We start from the raw sequence: 21019 nt of genomic DNA, 5'->3' as shown, positions 1-21019 counted from the left end.
TTAAATTTAAGCATGGTAATTAGTTCAGACTTTTATTACTTTTCAAAGTTGGTTCTAAAACAATCTAAAAGAATTTAAAGGGATATGCATGATAATATATTAAATTTAAGCAGAGTAAGTTGTTATGACTCGTGCAATGAGTGGAGTTTGAATAATTAATTTGGGGATCGAAACTAAAATCACTGTTTTTATAAAATACAAGAGGGTTACAACCCAAATTTTATATTTTTAAGTCTAAGATTTATAAAAGTTAGTGCCCAAATACTACTTAAAAAAAAATAATAATAAATAAACAAATAAAACTAAACAAACAAACAAACAAATAAAACAACCCCTTCTCGCCCTTAATAAGCCTCAGCCAAACTTCAGCCACGAACTCGTGAAGTTTGGTAGAACTTTAATGCCCCCAGTAGCCCTTAATAATCTTCATCCATGGACTCGTGAAGCTTGATAGAACTTTAATCACTGAAATGCTTAACCATTAAGAGGCTTGAAATAGTCAGAATAATTTAATTTTGTTTGGTAAGATTGTTCAAGTCAATGAAAATTTATTTTATCATTTTACCTTTCTGCTTATAAAACTAATTACTTACAAACTATCCAAAAATTACAAAATTGATACCAAATTACATACCAAAACTTAAATAAGATATAAATTTTGAATAAAGGAGCAAATTTTAACAATCCCAGTTCATCAAAACTACTTTTATTCCTTTAAAAATGAAAAAAAAAAAAAAAAATTATTATGATTTTTGGGATGCTACAAATGGAGGAAGAAGTGGGTGGCGGCGTCAACCGAAAAAGAAACACTTGGCGATAAGAACCCCGACACTGTTGATAGCCAGAAAAGAAGATGGTGTTTGTCTGTGTATTTTTTTGGGGTTGCCTATGTGTTTAGAAAGAAAGAATTAGAAGACGACTTCTAAGAAAAATATAAGGGTGTTTATGTTATTGGGTAATAAGGTTACAAAAAATGGTTCAAACATAATTTTTAGTTGAATGGTTTAGATGCCCATGCCCAGTTGTCCAATTCAATTAAGAAGCTTAAATTTGACGAATCAAACACTCTTAGTAGTTGAACCATTTAGAGGGGTTACGTGTGAATAGAAGTATTAGCAAAGTGTCAAACATGGCTAATAATATGATAAGTACGCTAAAACCCAAAGTGTTAATTCACACTGTTCTAGCCCTAAAGTATATCATACTAAGTAAAGAATTTGTTTGAAAAAATGTCTATCCTTAAATGGTTTAGAGTTCAAGTTTCTTGATGGACAGATATATAGTTAAGAAGGAATGATGAACTTGATCTTTTTTATTCTTCTATAGATGCTTTTGACCGATGAGTATAAACTAGAATGTTAATTTTTCATAATCAAGTTTTTTGAATATTCGTTCAAAATAAGAAACACTACTAGAAAAACAACCTTTAATGACGCGCAAACAATGACACGCAGTGATTTACGATACATAAAAGCATGCGTCCAAAAATTAATGTCATCTATTATAAAATTTGAAGGATAAAAGACACGCATTTGTGTGTGCCCTGAAATTAGTGTTAGAAAAGAAAAAAAAAAAAAAAGAAATACGGAGGATGCCTATTATAAAATGTGTGTCAAGTAAGTGTGTCGCTTTATATTTTTTTAATGAAACACGCATTTTGAGTGGGAAATGAAATCCCCAAAAAGTAAAACCCCGCCTTTGTGAAAAATTAACCCCCCCTTCCAATCAGCAAGAAAGAAGCCTAGGTCTTCGTGTTCCTTTCTCTCTCTCTAACCTAAAACTCATCTTCTTCGTTGTAGCCTTTCTCGCCGTTACATCCATTGGCGTCATTGCCACCACCATGCCGCTCTATCTCCCTCCGTTTCTCACCCGCCTATTGGATCCCGAAAATTAAAACCCCCCGCCTCTTCCAATTAGCAAGAAAAAGCCCTAGGCCATCGTCTTCATAGCATAATTGCTCTTGATTTTATGATCAAATGCATCGAGACGAAGATGATAACGATCTGCATAAAGAATCCAAATATGTGAAATAGAGGCAAGGGACGATTCTACTTCTTTTTTCAAGAACCCTATTCAACATATGCCGACTCTCACACACGCATAGACTTATCACTATCTTTATCTCTCTCTCTCTCTCTCTCTCTCTCAAACACACACACACACAAAATTGAAGGGACGATTCTAGAGCTTTTTTCAAGAACCATTCAAAATGTAAAGGAGTGCTCTCTACAATAGTTTGGCGACTTCATCTCACCTCACCTCGTCGGCGACTGTGACTCCTCGAAGATTTAGGGTTGTGCTCGGTGTTGTGCTCAGTGATTCAACAACTAACTGAGGTCTAAGGTTATGTTGTTGTATCAAATTTTAAAGTATCATCCTCAGATGCTTCAGATGTTCCTTTGAACACGAAGATAACAGCTGACTGTTAATGCCGTCATTTCAATGGTGTGGAGGAGCTTCCTTTGCACCCACACATCCGACTTCTCTTTCTTCAACCAAAAACCCGCCGCCGTTCGCCATCCTCAATGGCCTGTAAAATAGGTCACCAAGTCCAAATTCATAGATTCACTCAACGAAATTAAGAATCACATATCGGAATCAGATTTTGTAGCGGTTTCGTTGAAGAACACCGGTTCTTACTTGTCCCCGTGGCATCGAATTCTGCCATTCGACACTGCTGAAACCGCATACCTGAGGGCCAAGTGTGCCGCTGAAAGGTTTCAGATTCTTCAGTTTGTTGTTTTCCCTTTTTCTATTAGGGCTTCTAATAAGCTTACAGCTCATCCGTAAGTCTGCAATAATCATATCTCACTATTTACATGCATATATCTTGCTATTTACATGCCTCAATAACACTTATCAGAACAATAATAAACAGATTGATGATCAACACTCTTTTCTCAATTCATCTCTAGGTTCAACTTCCATTTGTTCCTGAGGGATAAACTAAAAACAGGGATGCCCTGTTACAGGTTTTCATGTCAACCATCGTATTTAGCTTCAATGGCTCAAGATGATTTTGACTTCAATCTCTGCATATATGATGGTAACCCCCATCTCTTCTTCTTCCTCAAAACAGTCTGAAATCTGATCAACATGCTTTTATCTAAGCTCGCTTTTCTTTTACCCTCCCCATTAAGGTATATCTTACTTGTCCATAGCACAAGAATCAGCAGCAAAAATTCAAATCGAGGATATGATGTTTGGTGATTGTTCTGTGATGGAGAAATAAGGGTGTGTTCATAGGCAATTTAAATCTATAATCACTATCAAAAGATTATCTTCCATGTTTTTGTTGGCTTTGTTGGCATAACAAACAGGTCATAATTCAATGATATAGTTTGTTGACCAAATTGGACCTTCCCCTTTGCCTCTTCGTGATGTGGGTTAGCATCCTCTCTATCATTGTACATTGTTTTTGTACTTCTTATTCAAATGTTGATAAACAACATTTTATTTTAGGTTATTTTTGTCTCTGAGAAATTTGAAATTGGTGTGGGCTATGACTGCAATCCCATGGTTTTTGCAGCAGATGGAATAGGATCATGGTACAATTCTGAGTTTTAGTTTTCAGGGTTAATTGCAAGAAAAAGAAATAAAATTTCATTTGTTTTTTTTATCTATGTTCTTAGGAACTTTGTGAGGTTCCTTGATGAAAAAAAGTCAGCATCTTCTACTGCAAGATATGGCTCATAGGTTCTTCTTACACTCAAATCATTTATTTCTTAATAGCGCGTTTGGTCTTTGAAGAATAATCATTTACAACTTACTACTGATAATTCAATTTTATGTAAAAATAAATAACAAAATAAGAATAAACAAACTTACGGGATGTCGGGGATCAGCAAGTAACTTGGAAATGATCATACGATGATTAATGAAATCTGATGTGGTTGTTACAGGGAGTTTTAGTATGTGATGATAATGGCCTCTAGAGCAATTTTAAGGCAGAGACGGCTTCTTCTTCCCAATTATCTTTATCATGTCTCCGTTAGTTCATTCTCCACCATCCTTGTCCTCATTTAATCTCAAACTAATTATTCTTTTTGTTTTTTAGGAGTCTGATGGAAATAAGGTTGTGAAAAACATCATTTATGGTCCTGGAAAAAAGAAGTATCGTTATTGTAAGGTAACTGATTAGCTTTTTATGCTTGCAAGTTGCAAATGCATAATTTTATTTTCCATCTTTAAAAGCTCATGACGTTTATTTGATTTATTACACAGCATATAGCAAAAGTACGACTGCCTGGATTAAGTGATGATTTGAAAAAAAAAGGAAAACACTTTATATTAATTCGGAATCTGATTGATTCATTGGTAGTTGACACAAATTTACAATGGTTTTTGTTAGACAGTGTTTTTAATAATCATGGTTTATCTTTATTTGTTGTTTGTTTTTAGCAATCTTTTGACAAGGTTGTCCCTTCATCCTTCCATGAACTAGGGTTAGTAGACCTGGTTTCTGTATACAGTGAACTCTCTGCATCAGAGAAACCCCCTCCTATTCTTGATATTGCTCATCTTCAACAAGACCTTGAGGTTTTCAATTTTTTTTGTTTTCTTTATGTTTTCTTAAATAACTGTTTACTGTTTTACGTTGTTTATTGGCTGCATTACGAGGTCTTTGTGAAGATCTTGACATTCCATTCCAAGATTCAATGCTCATGTATGTCAATGTTTTCTACCAGTTAGCTGTTACTTAGATTAAATTACATTTTTGCTGCCCCAATATAGCTGATTTTTGCAATTTTGGTCCCGAAATTCTTTTCATCCTTATTTGAGGTTCTTGTAACGTTTTTGGTCCCTGAGTAAAGCTGATTTTTTTCCAGTCTAAATCAATGTCATATTACTTGGAACAGGGACCAAAAACCTCAACTAAGGACCAAAATTGAAAACAAATCAGGTATACACAAGGACCAAAAAGGAAATTTACTTATCCTTTTTGTATATCCAGATGGGAAGCTGGTCCAAAAAGTGTTGATGGGATTTGGGCTCCATAATGGTACAAAAGTGTGCACAAATCTACACGCTTTGTACAACCAGTAAAATATCCCCCTGTATGTACTACTTAATTAACTCTTGCTTCTGTAACTGCTAAAAACACCAACTTTTATGATTTATGTATGATTGAAATATTGAATAGAAAACGATTGGTTACTAAGTTGCTTTCTTTTCTCTTCAACCTTTTCCACCATCACTTTATGATGTTTTGGAGCAAAGTCAACCCTTTTATAACATGCTTAAAAGTCATGCAAGAAGCACAAGATTCCCAAAGATTCCAACACCATCTCTCCCTGTTGCTACTAATGAAAAGATTCTTGTTTGGGTTGGTGATGAACTTTTACCCCGTGACAATGCAATGGTATGTATGCCCATTATATAAATATAGTAATCTTTACTTTTATGCATTCTTATTGTTTGTTTTTTTTTGTGACCTTACATTAAAGGTTTCAGTATTTGACTCAGTTGTCCAAGGTGGCGATTCAGTATGGGAAGGACTTAGAATTTATAACGGGAAAGTTTTTAAACTTGAAGAGCATTTAAACAGGATGTTTGACTCGGAAAAAGCTCTAGCTTTGAACAATGCTCCAACTCGTGATGAGGTTAGATATCTCATATATCTTGTTCATGGTAAAGTTTAGTTTATTAAAATGTTGATTTATTTTGAATTTAATTGTGATAGATTAAGGAGTCTATATTCAAGACTCTGATTAGAAACGGGATGTTTGACAATGCACATATTCGTTTAAGTCTGACACGTGTCAAAAAGGTGACATCAGGGATGATCCCGGGTTACAATCTTTACGGGTGCACCATAATTGGTAATAACCAAATTTATATAAAAAAAATTGTTTCTTTCCACCAAGTCTTTATATGTCATGATTGGGAATCTATACATTATACTGTTACTACTACTACCCAAGTGCAACATATGATAATAATTAAAAAAAGAAGCAAGACCAAGTTACAGAAACTTAAACCGTTTAATCTTTCATGTCATCTCATCTTTAACCACTTCTTCAAGGTTTGATGGAGGGATTAATGTTCACATCACTGAATTCCAAACCATCCTTGTCCCATACCCTCGTATCCAAGATATCATATTTTGGCATGGCTATAAGCTTTGGAGGAAACGAGACTCAAGCAAAAGTAAACACAGAGAGTTGTTAGTACGTAGTAAGCTAGATGATGCAATTGTATATAAATGAGTTCAATTTTTTATAACATTTACTCACTTTTAGAATAATTATTTGTATTTGACATATCAGTGACATGAATTATCTTTGTTATTTATGGTATTTTAATTTGTATTATGAGATTTTTAATGTATTATTTAATTTTAAAATTAGTAAATATATAAATAATATTTTTTTTAAACATTTAAAATTATGATACGCAAAAATGTGTATCATCTTCATTTATGACATGGCCTTTCTTGACAGGGGCTTTCTTGATACGCATTGCGTGTCATTAACACGCGCGTCGTAAGGTTATGACACATGAATGCGTGTCGTCTTCCTTTATGACAGGGCCTTCCTTGATACGCATTGCGTGTCGTAACGCACGTCGTAATTGCACGTCGTAAATGAGCGTCGTAAATGCGCGTCATCTCTCTTTATGACATGGCCTTCCTTGACGCGCATTTGCGCGTCGTCTGAGCCTTTTACGACGCGCAATGAGCGTCGTAAAAGGCTGTTTTTCTAGTAGTGAAAGCACAATATGCATACCTGCAAATTAATCAAACGTGGATAATCCCGAAAACAAAGAAAGTTTTAGTTTTATCCTTTACGAATATTTTTTAAGAATGAGAAGACCATTTTCAAAACACACATATCTTTATAAGTATTGAATTCTCATATTTATTAGTTTTTACATGACTCTTAGAAAAATATATGACAATGTTGCAGTAAGAATGATTATTGTTTTGATAAAAATTATTTTTATTGATAATATGCAGTAGTATTTTTTAAGAATGTTAATTTTAAAAAAAATCTCTTAAATAAATCTGTATTTTTTTCATCCAAAGAAAATTATTGATTTTAGTCTTCTCACTTCCTTGATACTTTTCTTTGAGAGTATTTTAAATCTCCTTAGCAGTTTTACAACTACGAATGTAGTTGTAAAGAACAGGTGGCAAAGCACCTATCAACTCTCTCATGCATCGCTTTTCGTTGTTCTTCAGTCTTGTTTGTTGATCTTCAACAACAAAAGTAGTTCTACATAAACCTATGTTTTGAACATTCAAGGGAGGTTGAACTGTTCCACTGATGCAATTCCACAATTCTTCATCAAGCCCATTCAGATAATCCTGCATACGATCAGCCCTATGATCATAATATTCAGGAATTAACATTGGAATTTTAGTTGATGATCCTAGCAGATGAGAAAACGAAGTCATTGAATTGAGATTGAAGTTCGCCTTTGATGAACAGATGAAGTTTTTAGATATTTTTGAAATAACAACGAGAATTTGAAAACAATTATCTGAAATGATTCACAAAATCCAGTAGAGCACTCGATTCAACAATTCAAATGCAGAATCGAATCACAATCTTAGATGTAAGAGAATTTTTCACTTTCAAAAAGCGCGGAAACTTTTGAACCAAAAAGTTGATTCAAAAACTTTTTGAACAAATAAAAATCAGATCACATATGATTTTTGCTCTGATACCAATTGATGAATCAATTAATCGAGTAAGATATTAATCAGAGTTGATATTGAAGAAAGTATGAGAGATTGAACACAGGAAGTAAATAAGATTTTGCTTCAGCTCTATTACGCTTTGTGTTTACAGAGAACAATAGAACAGAGTGTAAAAACTCTATCTAACTCTAGTAAATGATCCTATTTATAGGACACATAAATCGTACAAAAAATATACTAAGGCATAAACACTTAAGCTTCGTATAAAAGCGGCCTAGTAAAATAGATTACACAATATACGAAGAGTACAAAACATACTTCGACTAATTACAACAAAAACAATCCTTACATTGTACCCCCAACATCTTAAAATCCAAAATCTATCTATCCATCTATATATATATATATATATATATATATATATATATATATATATATATATATATTGGGTGAGGTTCAATAGAGAACCATTATTAACCATATAACAAGTCTTTTTTTTTCAACTTTTCAACTTTATTTTTTATCAATAAAAAAACTAAAAATACAGAAATTCATAACTTTTTATCAATTTTCCAATGAAATCAAATTCGATAAAAAAATTACTTTTTCCGTCAAATTCACAGTGTAAATTTGTGCAGATTCACAATGTGAATCTGAATTCACACGTGAATCCGAAAAATATTAGCATTGACAATATGAAGTTATGAATTTAGATATTTTTTTGTTTTTTTTTTTCAATAAACAATAAGCTTTAAAACTTGAAAATGTATTTGGTTTTTAGAGAACCATTTATAATGGTTCTCTATTGAACTTATATATATATATATATATATATATATATATATATATATATATATATATATATATATATATATATATATATATATATATATAGGGGAGGGTCCAATTGAGAAAAAAAAGGTTGATAACGAAGGAATTAATGTAAGCCATTTATTTTGAATCTTCCGCTTAAGCGTTCCAACGTACCGGACCGACGTAACAAGTCATATTCATATATGAATATGTATATGAAGATGTATATTCATATATGAATAAGTGTATTTGTATATGAATACGTGTATTCATATATAAATAAGTATAGCACAACCGGTTATCCATATCAACTATCTCATGCATCGCTTTTCGTTGTTCTTCAGTCTTGTTTGTTGATCTTCAACAACAGAAGTAGTTCCAAATGAGCCTATGTTTTGAACATTCAATGGAGGTTGAACTGTTCCACTGATGCAATTCCACAATTCTTCATCAAGCCCATTCAGATAATCGTGCATACGATCAACCCTATGATCATAATATTCAGGAATTAACATTGGAAATTTAGTTGATGATCCTAGCAGATGAGAAAACGAAGTCATTGAATTGAGATTGAAGTTCGCCATTGATGAACAGATGAAGGTTTTAGATATTTTTAAAATAACAACGAGAATTTGAAAGCAATTATCTGAAATGATTCACAAAATCCAGTAGAGCACTCGATTCAACAATTCAAATGCAGAATCGAATCACAATCTTAGATTTAAGAGAATTTTTCACTTTCAAAAAGCACGGAAACTTTTGAACCAAAAAGTTGCTTCAAAAACTTTTTGAACAAATAAAAATCAGATCACATATATGATTCTTGCTCTGATACCAATTGATGAATCAATTAATCGAGTAAGATATTAATGAGAGTTGATATTGAAGAAAGTATGAGAGATTGAACACAGGAAGTAAATAATATTTTGCTTCAGCTCTATTACGCTTTGTGTTAACAGAGAACAATAGAACAGACTGTAAAGACTCTATTTAACTCTAGTAAATGATCCTATTTATAGGACACATAAAGCGTACAAAAAATATACGAAGGCATAAACACTTAAGCTTCGTATAAAAGCGCCCTAGTAAAATAGATTATACAATATACGAAGAGTACAAAGCATACTTCGACTAATTACAACAAAAACAATCCTTACATTGTACCCCCAACATTTTAAAATCCAAGATCTATCTATCCATCTATCTATCTACATATATATATATATATATATATATATATATATATATATATATATATATATATATATATATATATATATATATATATATATATATATATATATTGGGTGAGGTTCAATAGAGAACCATTATTAACCACATAACAAATCTTTTTTTTTTTCAACTTTTAGACTTTATTTTTTATCAATAAAAAAACTAAAAATACAGAAATTCGTAACTTTTTATCAATTTCCCAATGAAATCAAATTCGATAAAAAACTTACTTTTTCCGTCAAATTCACAGTGTAAATTTGTGCATATTCACAATGTGAATCTGAATTCACACGTGAATCCGAAAAATATTAGCATTGACAATATGAAGTTATAAATTTAGATATTTTTTGTTTTTTTTTTCAATAAACAATAAGCTTTAAAACTCGAAAATGTATTTGGTTTTTAGAGAACCATTTATAATGGTTCTCAATTGAACTTTTATATATATATATATATATATATATATATATATATATATATATATATATATTTATATATATATATATATATATATATTTATATATATATATATATATATATATATATATATATATATATATATATATATATATATATATAGGGGAGGGTCCAATTGAGAAAAAAAGGTTGATAATGAGGGAATGAATCTAAGTCATTTATTTTGAATCTTCCGCTTAAGCGTTCCAACGTACCGGACCGACGGAACAAGTCATATTGATATATGATTATGTATATGGAGATGTATATTCATATATGAATAAGTGTATTTATATATGAATACATGTATTTATATATAAATAAGTATAGCACAACCGGTTATCCATATATCAATATGGCGACGGTGGGTGGTGGAGGTGGTTGGTGGTGGTTGGTTGTGGTAGTGGTGGAGGTGGAGGTGGTGGTGGTGGTTGGTGGCAGATGGAAAGTGGTGCATTCAGATATGAATACACTTGTATTTATATCCGTATATGAATATTATTCATCTTCCGTCGTCAGGTACACCAAAGTATTTTCCGACAAAAATAAATGATTGACTGAGAATGATTCATCTATTCTCAACTTTCTTTATTTTATAAATGAACTTACCTCTCTCTCTCTCTCTCTCTCTATATATATATATATATATATATATATATATATATATATATATATATATATATATATATATATATACTAGTTGTGAGACCCATATGTTATACGGGTTGGATAAAACAAAAAAAAAAATTAATATAAAGGTTTAACAAAAGTTTATTTAAATTTGAAATTTAAAATGAAACATATTAAATACTATATGAGTTGTAATATTATAATTTATTGATTATTTTCAATTAAGACAATTATTAATTAAAGTTAAATATGATGTTTTAATTAATAAAGATAAAAAAAAATAAGAAAATAACAAATGGAAAAAACATTCATTCAAAAATACCACAAAATGACATCATAAGATATTGACATGTGACAAAAAAACAATAATGTATTATGGAACCAGGCGAATACCCGCGCGTTGCGCAGAAACACTTATATGGTTGAAGTCTTTATAAATATATGTTTTTTTAAATATAACAATAACGTTATTGTTAAATTTGATATAATAATTTATATACTAAATTGATATAATATATAGATTATTTTAAACTATATGATAATATATATATATATATATATATATATATATATATATATATATATATATATATATTATAACTGCATAATCTCAATCGTTTGAATAACTTCTATCAGCGAGTTACTCATGAATAAATTTAAATATAATATATGGTATAATGTTATTTATAGTTGTTGTTATTAATAATTAATTTTTAAATTTTATTTGCTTAATGTTTTGAATTTCTATCATTATAACTTGTTAAAATATCAAACATTTTTTTTAAAGGTAACAATATAATTATTTATATACATTTATTTTTAACTATTTTTATTGTAAATTATTTTAAGCTACTTATTTGAAATTTTTTCACGATTATAAAAATATCTTTAGGAAATCTTTTAGTTAAATTGATATTACAATTTAGTTTTTGCATTTATTACTACAATTTATCACTTTTAACTATTTACAAAATATTCTTTATTTTTTTAAGTGGAACTTAAATTTATATTTAAGTTGACACTGTAATTTTATATTTAAATTAACAATTTAAGTATTTTGTCCAAATTGTTCAAAAATTATAGCTTTAAACTGATAATGGTTCATATATAACAACATTTTAAATTTATTAAATTAAGTATAATATGTTAAAACTTAGAGACATAAGTTTATAAGTATAAGTACAGATATTATTTTAAAATTAAAATTAGTTTATTTATGATTTCACTTTAGGTTTGATATTTATTTAAACTTAATAACCAACTTATAATCATTATTAGAAAGACACTACAATTTATCATTTTTAATTATTTATAAAATATTTTTTGGGTTGTTTAAGTTAAACTAAAATTTATATTTAAGTTGACCCTATAATATTATATTTAAATTAATAATGTATATATTATACAAATTGTTCCAAAATTGTATCTTTAAAATGCTAATTGTTTACATCCAACAATATATTAAAACTAATAGATTAACTATAATATGTTAAAAGTTATAAAATATAACTTTATAAGTAGAAGTAAAGATATTATTTTAATAATGAAATTTAATTTATATATGATTACACTTTAGGTTTGATATTTATTTAACCTTATTAACCAACTTATATTTATTATTAGAAAAAATTTAAAAGTCAAGGAAGTTTCAAATGAATGTGGTGAAAGGAAAAATACATCATTTATAAGTAGAATTAAATATATTATTTTAATAAAAACATAATTTTATAAGTAGAAATAAAGATATTATTTTAATATTGAAATTTAGTTTATATATGATTACACTTTAGATTTGATATTTATTTAAATTACCAAATTATAATTATTATTATAAAGAAATTGAAAAGTAATAGGAGTTTCAAATAAATGCAGTGAAAAGAAAAAAAAAATGGGGGTCTCAAATGCATGAGATCAAAGAAAAAATGATAGTTATATATATATATATATATATATATATATATATATATATATATATATATATATATATATATATATATATATATATATATATATATATATATATATATATATATATATATATATATATATATATATTGTTTAGGGAATGTGTGATAGAAATCTAAGAAAAAGAAAAAAATAAAACTATTGAATTGAGGTGAACAAAAAAGGTTGCTTTCCATAGGAGTCACTAGTCTTCCACGGGATGGGAGCGCACAAAAGTGTTCCACAACTTGCAAGCCAACCAAAGGCATATGCTTTTTAGTTTTTTTGTTTTCTAAATATTTAGAATTTATATAATAATCTGAGTAGTATTCTTAAATGAACCTTTGATTTTTAGTTTTCTGTGTTATCAATTTCTATTATAGAATTTGTCTATTTTATTATTATTATTATTATTATTATTATTATTATTATTATTATTATTATCTATTTCAGAAATATATTTTAGTGAATTTGGATTCACAAAACCCAATCCTCACCAAGGGGATAGTTAATTTTTTTACAACTCTATGTATGATAAAATTAATATTTTGTTGGGTTAACCGTCATAAAAGATTTATTTATTGGATTTTTATTCATTAAAATTTAACTTTACTTTTTCTTCCGAAAGGATCACACATTTAATATTTGTTTCTAAAGAAAACTTTAATTTTTTTCCAGAAAAAAAGCCCTTATATTTGACAAAAAACTAATAAAAATGTCAAATGAAAAAATAAAAAATATTCTAAAAAGTAAAAAATAAAATTGAGACTCAGGAAAAACGTAATATATAATATCTTTTATGATTTTTTTTTCTTTTTTCAAAATAGACTCTTATGGATAACTTTACACATTATGGAGGAGTTTGATATTAAGCTTTTAGTTTTTGGTTTTAAAAAAAAAAACTTGAAGAAAAGAAAATTCCTTAGACAATAATATTTATAGTTTTTAGTTTAAACAAAATATTGCCATCAAAAACTATTTCAAATAAGTTTTAAGAGTGTTTAACTTTTGTTTTTTCATATTATTATAAATCTTTAAAAGCTAAAACCTATTTTTGCCAGCTTTTCTCTATAATTAAATGTCACAACTTCCTGTTTTTAGGCTATGAGTTTAGAGTTTGTATATTATTTTACATACGATTTTTTTTTCGACATGTAGTTTAGAGTTTGTATATTATTTTGTACTATAATTTTGTTATTTTTGTTTTCATATTCATTGACTTATTGTCTCCAAAGTCGGAGTATCAAAAGCTGAAAATTTTGAGTTATTATTTTTTTTTTTGTAATTTAAGAATTTTAAAACATTCATATCTAATTCGTTTGAAATCAGATTCAGTTATTTCCAACATGTATTTTAGAGTTTGTACATGATTTTAGACTATATTTTTGTCAATTTTGGTTTCATATTTAATGAGTTACATCCTCCCGAAGTCGGAATATCAAAGTTGGAAATTTTCAACTTTTCAACTATCAAATTTAGACTACAATTTTGCTATTTTTGGTTTTATATTCATTGAATTATAGTCTCCCAAAGTCAGGATATCAAATCTGAAAATTTTCAAAGTTCAACCCATTAAGTAATTACAAAAATAAAAAAAAAAAAGTTTTCCTAGATTTTTGGATTTTCTGGTTAGAATCACTTTACCTGGTTTCACCCCACCCACTTTAATGTTCCCACGTTTTTTGGTTCTAAACTCACTGCACCTGGTACTGTAATCAGAACCGAATCGAATTGGTTCCTATATACCGGTTTGGTTTCTGTTCCTACCAAATCTTATTAACCGATTTTCGGGTTTTCTAAATTCGGGTTGGGTTTGGACCAACTTTTATCCTTAGTGTATACCCCTACCACATGGTAGGGGTGAGGTGAGGTCACACTTTCATCATAGATGGGAAAACCATACCTTCGGTGAGGTGAGGGTGAAGTGTTTCACCGTGCAATTCTCTCTCTCTCTCTCTCTCTCTCTCTCTCTCTATATATATATATATATATATATATATATATATATATATATATATATATATATATATATATAAAACATCGCTTGGGGAAGTGAGGGTGAACATTTCGTGAGTTTTGAAAAATAAAATGGTGTTGAGGTAACATATGAAACATAAAAGGTTAAATGTGATCATACCATCTAGCCTTAATTAGGCTATCAGCATTTCATTATAGCTTCGAGCTAACAAATAATTTTACCGAACAAATCATGTTCATACCATATTATTACATGTTAAATAGACAAAACTACATAAGTGGAATAACGAAAACCAAATTTACAATTTTATTTTATAAAATAATTAATTTATGTTATTTTGTTTTATGTTCTACTTACCCAAATAAGTTATATATATATATATATATATATATATATATATATATATATATATATATATATATATATATATATATATATATATATATATATATATATATATATATATAAAAGAAAATGAGAAAAACTAAAAAAGCAAATAAAATATGTTATCTAATTCTAAATTTTGAGTTTGAAAAAACCGAATAAAATTAGTTCCTTATTTATGCTTTTGCAAATCATTGGGTTAAGACAATGAGACATGATTTTTTTATTTATGTTTTTTATTTATTCAAATAAAATAATTTGATTTTTTTTAATCTTAATTTTAATTGAAGAAAAGCATCATAACAAATGACATAAAAATAAAATAAAATTGTTTTTAAGTGGATAAATAAAAAATATAAATAGAAATATCCCCTCTTAAAACAATAGATGAATTGATAAAAGAAAAAACGTAAATTTTTATTTACTCTGTCCTATAATTATAATTCATCTTTCTTTTTTGTTTTTCCCAAAATAATAGTCTCTTTTTAAAAATAAATAACATTTTTATAAAAATATCTCATCATTATTACTTAACCAACTAAAAATTTAATAGAACATTAAATACAAATTAAGGATAAAACTGTTATTTTATTGAATAAAATTAATGATAATTAATATTTTCTTTATTTGTGTATTTTTAATCTGTAGACAATAATTTTAGGACGGAGAGAGTATTATTTTGTTTTCATATAATATGTAATAAATATAATAAACACGTAAAATGTTTTTCTCATTATATAGTTATACAATTGAATAACTCTTCTTTTCCTAAAATTAAAATGGAAAATGAAAGGTAAAAGTTTTAGTTGCTACTGCAAAGTACAACTCACTGTACCATTCCTCATTGGGGTCCACATGGGCCCACCTCTCCAATTGCACTAGCACACGCTTCTTTATGCTAAAATAGGCCGTCACCTAGCCTCTTATATTCCATTTCCCTTCTCCTTCATCCCCACTATTCTCTCCACCGTCACCCATTATTCACTTCAGGTCACCGGATTATTCATCGACGACAATGAGATTTCATCCATGTCCATGCACATTGTCTACCCTTTCACCACAACATGATCAAGAACCTGAATTATCAGATTCTCAAAGAAATCAATCCGATTCAAAGTCTCTTTCTTCACAACCGAGTCTGCCTTCAGTTGCTTCGTTAACTTCGCATTCCCAACCACCATCAACCACCGCCAACTACCACTATATCACCACTTTCAAAGCCCACACCTCCTCTATATTCTCCCTCGCCCTCACCGGAAAACACCTCCTCTCCGCCTCATCTGATGGCCAAATCCGGATATGGCCTAGAGACCCTTCATCGATATCATCATTATCCCAATCTCCACCACTTCCACCAATCGCTTCCGGCGAATCTTCTGTGAAATCCATGGTGGTTCACGGTGACAGATTATTTACCGGCCATCAAGATCATAAAATCCGCGTATGGAAATTAGACGAAAAACAAGAAACGATCAAATGTGTTGCGACGTTACCGACACTCAACGATCGTCTCTTGAAGCTTGTGTTCGCGAAAAACTACGTTAAAATACGGCGGCACCAGCGGTGCACGTGGGTGCATCACGTGGATGCTATCTCGTCTCTGGCTTTATCGAATGACGGTTCATTAATATACTCCGGTTCATGGGACCGGACGTTCAAGGTGTGGCGGACGATCGACTTCAAATGCTTGGAATCTGTATGGAATGCTCACGATGACGCCATTAACGCCGTCGTGGTGTCTCATGATGGGTACGTTTACACCGGCTCAGCAGATCGGAAAATTAAGGTGTGGAAGAGACACGGCGGTGAGAGTAAACATAAACTGGTGGATACTTTGGAAAAACACAAATCGGCAGTGAATGCTTTGGCTTTAAGCACTGATGGATCTGTTTTATATTCCGGTGCGTGTGATCGGTCGATAATTGTATGGGAGAAAGCCGGTGGCTGCGGTGGCGATGGGTGGCAGATGGTGGTGGCTGGTGCACTTAGGGGGAATACTAAGGCGATTTTATGTATTACGGTGGTGGCGGATGTGGTGTTTAGTGGGTCAGCGGACAAAACGATTAGAGTATGGAGGAGGGGTATTGATGGTAAAAGTTATTGCTGTTTGGGTGTTTTGGAAGGGCATAAAAGTCCAATCAAGTGTTTGGCTGCTGCAGAGGAGGTTTGTACTTCTGGAAGCTCTGGTGGTACATCTTATCTAGTTTTTGGTGGGAGTTTGGATTGTGAGATAAAGATGTGGAAATTATGGGTACCATTTCTTTGAATATTATTATTCTTTGACCAAATTTGTGTGATTATAAATATTTTGAGGATTTACTTTAAATATTTTAATGTTAATATGAGAGTGATATGTTTTTTTTTTGGTATTTTATTAATTACTAATTAGTAATACGTATTAACGATTATTGCATAAATTGTTATGAGTGGAAGTGGATTTGTACTTGAAATTATGCGAACGAAGTATACAACTTTTTTTTTTTTTTTTTTCAACGGGTTAGTGGCATCTTATATTTAGAGTATCTCCGATAGTTAATTTATAATCTAACGTAATATTATTGGTATTTTATCATTTAATTAATTTTTTTTATATATAAATTTAAGGTAAACTACACGGATGGTCCGTGTGTTTTAGCATAGCTTGCTTGCTTGGTCTCTAACAACATTTTTTAACTCGAACCGTCCTTAATTATAATTTTGTTGCACGCTTGATCTCGATCGGTTCTAAAAAGAATGATTTACCCTTATTGATTTCTTTTTTCTATTTTAAATTATATATTAATTAAAAAAATATTAATTAAATGTGACCTACCACCGAACCCCCTTCTCCCTCTGCTTCCCTCCTTGTGTTTAGTCCCCAGAAAATCCCACATAGGGGTGTAAGTGAGCCGAGCTACTCGTGAGCTACTCGGGATCGACTCGTTAAAAGCTCGACTCGAGATCGAATTAAACAAGCCCGAGCCGAGCTCGAGCCTAAATATGAGGCTCGTTTATTAAATGAGCTCGAGCCGAGCTTCAATTAATGGGCTCGCGAGCCTAAACGAGCTTAAACGAGTCTCTCTCTCTCTCTCTCTCTATATATATATATATATATATATATACACACACACACACACACACACACACACATACATACACACACACACACACATATATATATATATATATACACACACACACACACATAGAGGCTTGTTTAGGCTCGATTAGGCTCGCGAGCCCACTAAATTATTCATGAGCCGAGCTCGAGCTTCATTTTAAGGCTCGAATCGAGCTCGAGCTCGAGCTCGAGCTTCCTCAAATTAAACGAGCCGAGCTCGAGCTTTGTCAGGCTCGGGCTCGGCTCGGCTCGTTTACACCCCTAATCCCACACATTGACCGCTCCACCTCCCCCTCCCCATCCCCGCACGACTGTCTTCTCCGGCTGCAATGTAGAATATTCTGGTAATCCCCCAACATAATTGGAACTTGAACCTTAAATTCATCTAGGATGCAAACCTGAAACTGAAACTAAAATCGAAATTGAAAATTAAATCAAACCCAAAAATCAAAATCAAATTTGAATTCAAACCTGAAACTGAAATCAAACTGAAAATTGAATATGAAACTTAATTCCTGGAACTCAATCAACCTTAAACTGAAAATTAAACCTGAAATCAAACCTAACCGGTGTTGTATAAATCAATCTTGTACGTCAAAATCGATTCCTTACCTTTAAAATCAATTTATCACATTCAAAATCAGTGGCTGTTGGGTATGAATCAATCTCATACGTCTATATCGGAGGAAAGAGGGAGGGTATCCGTGGTGGAAGGGAAAAAAGTTGATGGAGAATCTGAATCATCACTTGCAATCTACTTCTCAGAATTATTATGCACACCATAAGAAATGAGTGTCAGGTTTCATGGGGTTTCTGCGAGGTGGTCTGGTAGGGATGAAGAGAACACTTTCTAACTTGAAATTTAGTGGAGATGAAGAAAGGTTTGAAATCGGGTTAGGATGAAGAGAGATCTCTGGTTATACTATGATCTCTGGAGAGCATTGACAGGGCAACGATGAAGGTTTTAGGTGGAGGAAGTTGTCGAAGGTGAGAGGTTTGGTACGCCAGTGGAGATGATAAGAGGAACCGATCGATGATTAAATGGGGTTGACTTTAGGGCTTTTTCCATGTAATTACATATATAGTCCCTTGGGTTTTTATGTTTTATTAAAAATTTAAAAACAATAATTACAAAAAAAAAAGGGGGGGTATATCAGTAATTTTAGGTTTATTAGGGACTAAATGCGAAACCAAACCAAACCATAAGGATGGTCCGAGATAAAAAAAAAAAAAAAAAAAAAAAAAAAAAAAAAAAAAAAAAAACTTGTTAGGGACCAAACACATAGATTACCCTAAACCATAGGGACCATCCGTGTAATTTACCTAAAAATTTAATTAATATATCATTATCTATTTAAAATGTTCTATATAACCCCCTCCATTTAATTAGTCATTTTTAAATATATAATATATTTTAATAAAAACTATTTTAATAAAGATTATTATTATAAATTTATATTTCATAAATAAAATATCATTAAATATTTGATATAATTAATTAACTAGTAATAAATAAATAAATTAAAAAACTAAAATATACTTAAGGAGTAGAATGAGTAGAAAATGAGGGGCTGAATGTATAAATGATTAAACTATATTGATCACTTAATATATATATTGAATGGTTAATAAAAATAAGAAAAAAATATACATATTCCAATAGAAATAAGTGTTCAACATAAATAAGTGAATAGTAATAAGCTTTAAGAAACTTCCATTAGAGATAAATGATTTATTAATATATTAATTAGAAATAGTTATAAATAATTTATAATTAATCAAAGTTAATTTGGTATTAATTTTAGGTTAATTAGAAATAATTATAAGTTGAAGGACTATAGTTGTAATTGTTCAAAAGATGAGCAGATGACAGGTTCTAGAACCCTCCTGCTAGGGACGGTTTTAGAGGCTCTTTAGGAGCCTTCTGGAAGCCTTCATGCGGATAAACTATAAACCAGATAATTGTTGGATTTTGAGCATAACAACATTCTTATGTGTTCATGCAATCCTAATTGCTTTGGATCTAAGTTTTCTCTAGTTATACATAGAAATAGATATTCCAAAGCAATAACTCTAATACTAGCATACAATTTCAGGAAAAACAATATGAAACTTAGGGTTAGAATGTTACCTTCCATGTTATCTAGTAATAACAAGTAATCCATAGATGATCTTGACTCTTGAAAGCTTGAGTGCCCCAAGTGTTGCACCTCTAATGGAGTCACAAACACCAAAAACAAAGGATAAGTGGGAGAGAGGACAGGATTTCGGCTAGGGTTTCTCTTGGAAGTAGTGGCCGACATTGGGAAGTCAAGGGTCTTTAAATAGCTGTGGCTGCTAGGGTTTTCAGGTGGAAACCCTAATCCTTCCTTAGGCTCCAAGCAGCCCATGAACTTACCTTCTAGAAGGCCGTGGACAAAATCTATAGGGCCTCCTATAGATTTCGTCCAACCCCTTCAAAGGGAGCTCATCAGTTCAATAATGTAACTATTAATGATTTGCAATATCAGTCCCCGCACTTTTAATCAGTTCCTTTAATCCCAAAATTAATACCAAATTAAATTCTGATTAATTACTAATTAAATAATATGATTTCTAATTAATATATTATTCTTATAATATATTAATAATCATAAAATAACATCTCTCTCTCTCTCTCTCTCTCTCTCTCTCTCCAAAAGTCACTCTATCAAGTTGCTATGGTGAAGGCAACCCAAAAGGAACATGCTACTATCAGATCAAGTACATACCAATTATAGTTATGGGCTTAGACACCTAATCCAACAGTCTCCCACTTTGATAAGTCTAATAATTATAACTGCAAGCATGACTTAAG

The 21019-nt window shown here is 30.4% G+C and overlaps 1 protein-coding gene and 1 pseudogene across 1 annotated transcript; both read left to right on the top strand.

Annotated features, from left to right (window-relative positions):
* The first annotated feature begins 3924 nt into the window (after positions 1-3924).
* LOC145039250 (branched-chain-amino-acid aminotransferase-like protein 2) lies at positions 3925-6277 on the top strand (annotated as a pseudogene).
* Positions 6278-16002: 9725 nt separating this feature from the next.
* On the top strand, positions 16003-17446 carry LOC145041154 (Transducin/WD40 repeat-like superfamily protein). The gene has a single exon (XM_078989105.1). It carries the CDS (start codon positions 16099-16101, stop codon positions 17347-17349), a length of 1251 nt encoding a protein of 416 aa, XP_078845231.1. The 5' UTR covers positions 16003-16098; the 3' UTR covers positions 17350-17446.
* The last annotated feature ends 3573 nt before the right edge of the window (positions 17447-21019 follow it).

Source organism: Lactuca saligna, chromosome 4 (assembly GCF_052625555.1).
Source record: "Lactuca saligna cultivar CGN05327 chromosome 4, ASM5262555v1, whole genome shotgun sequence".
NCBI classification, from domain to species: Eukaryota; Viridiplantae; Streptophyta; class Magnoliopsida; order Asterales; family Asteraceae; genus Lactuca; species Lactuca saligna.
This window is presented reverse-complemented; position numbering and strand designations above follow the sequence as displayed.

Bases quoted from the DNA above. Each gene is read 5' to 3' on its own strand.
- LOC145041154 (XM_078989105.1), top strand. From the start codon at position 16,099: ATGAGATTTCATCCATGTCCATGCACATTGTCTACCCTTTCACCACAA.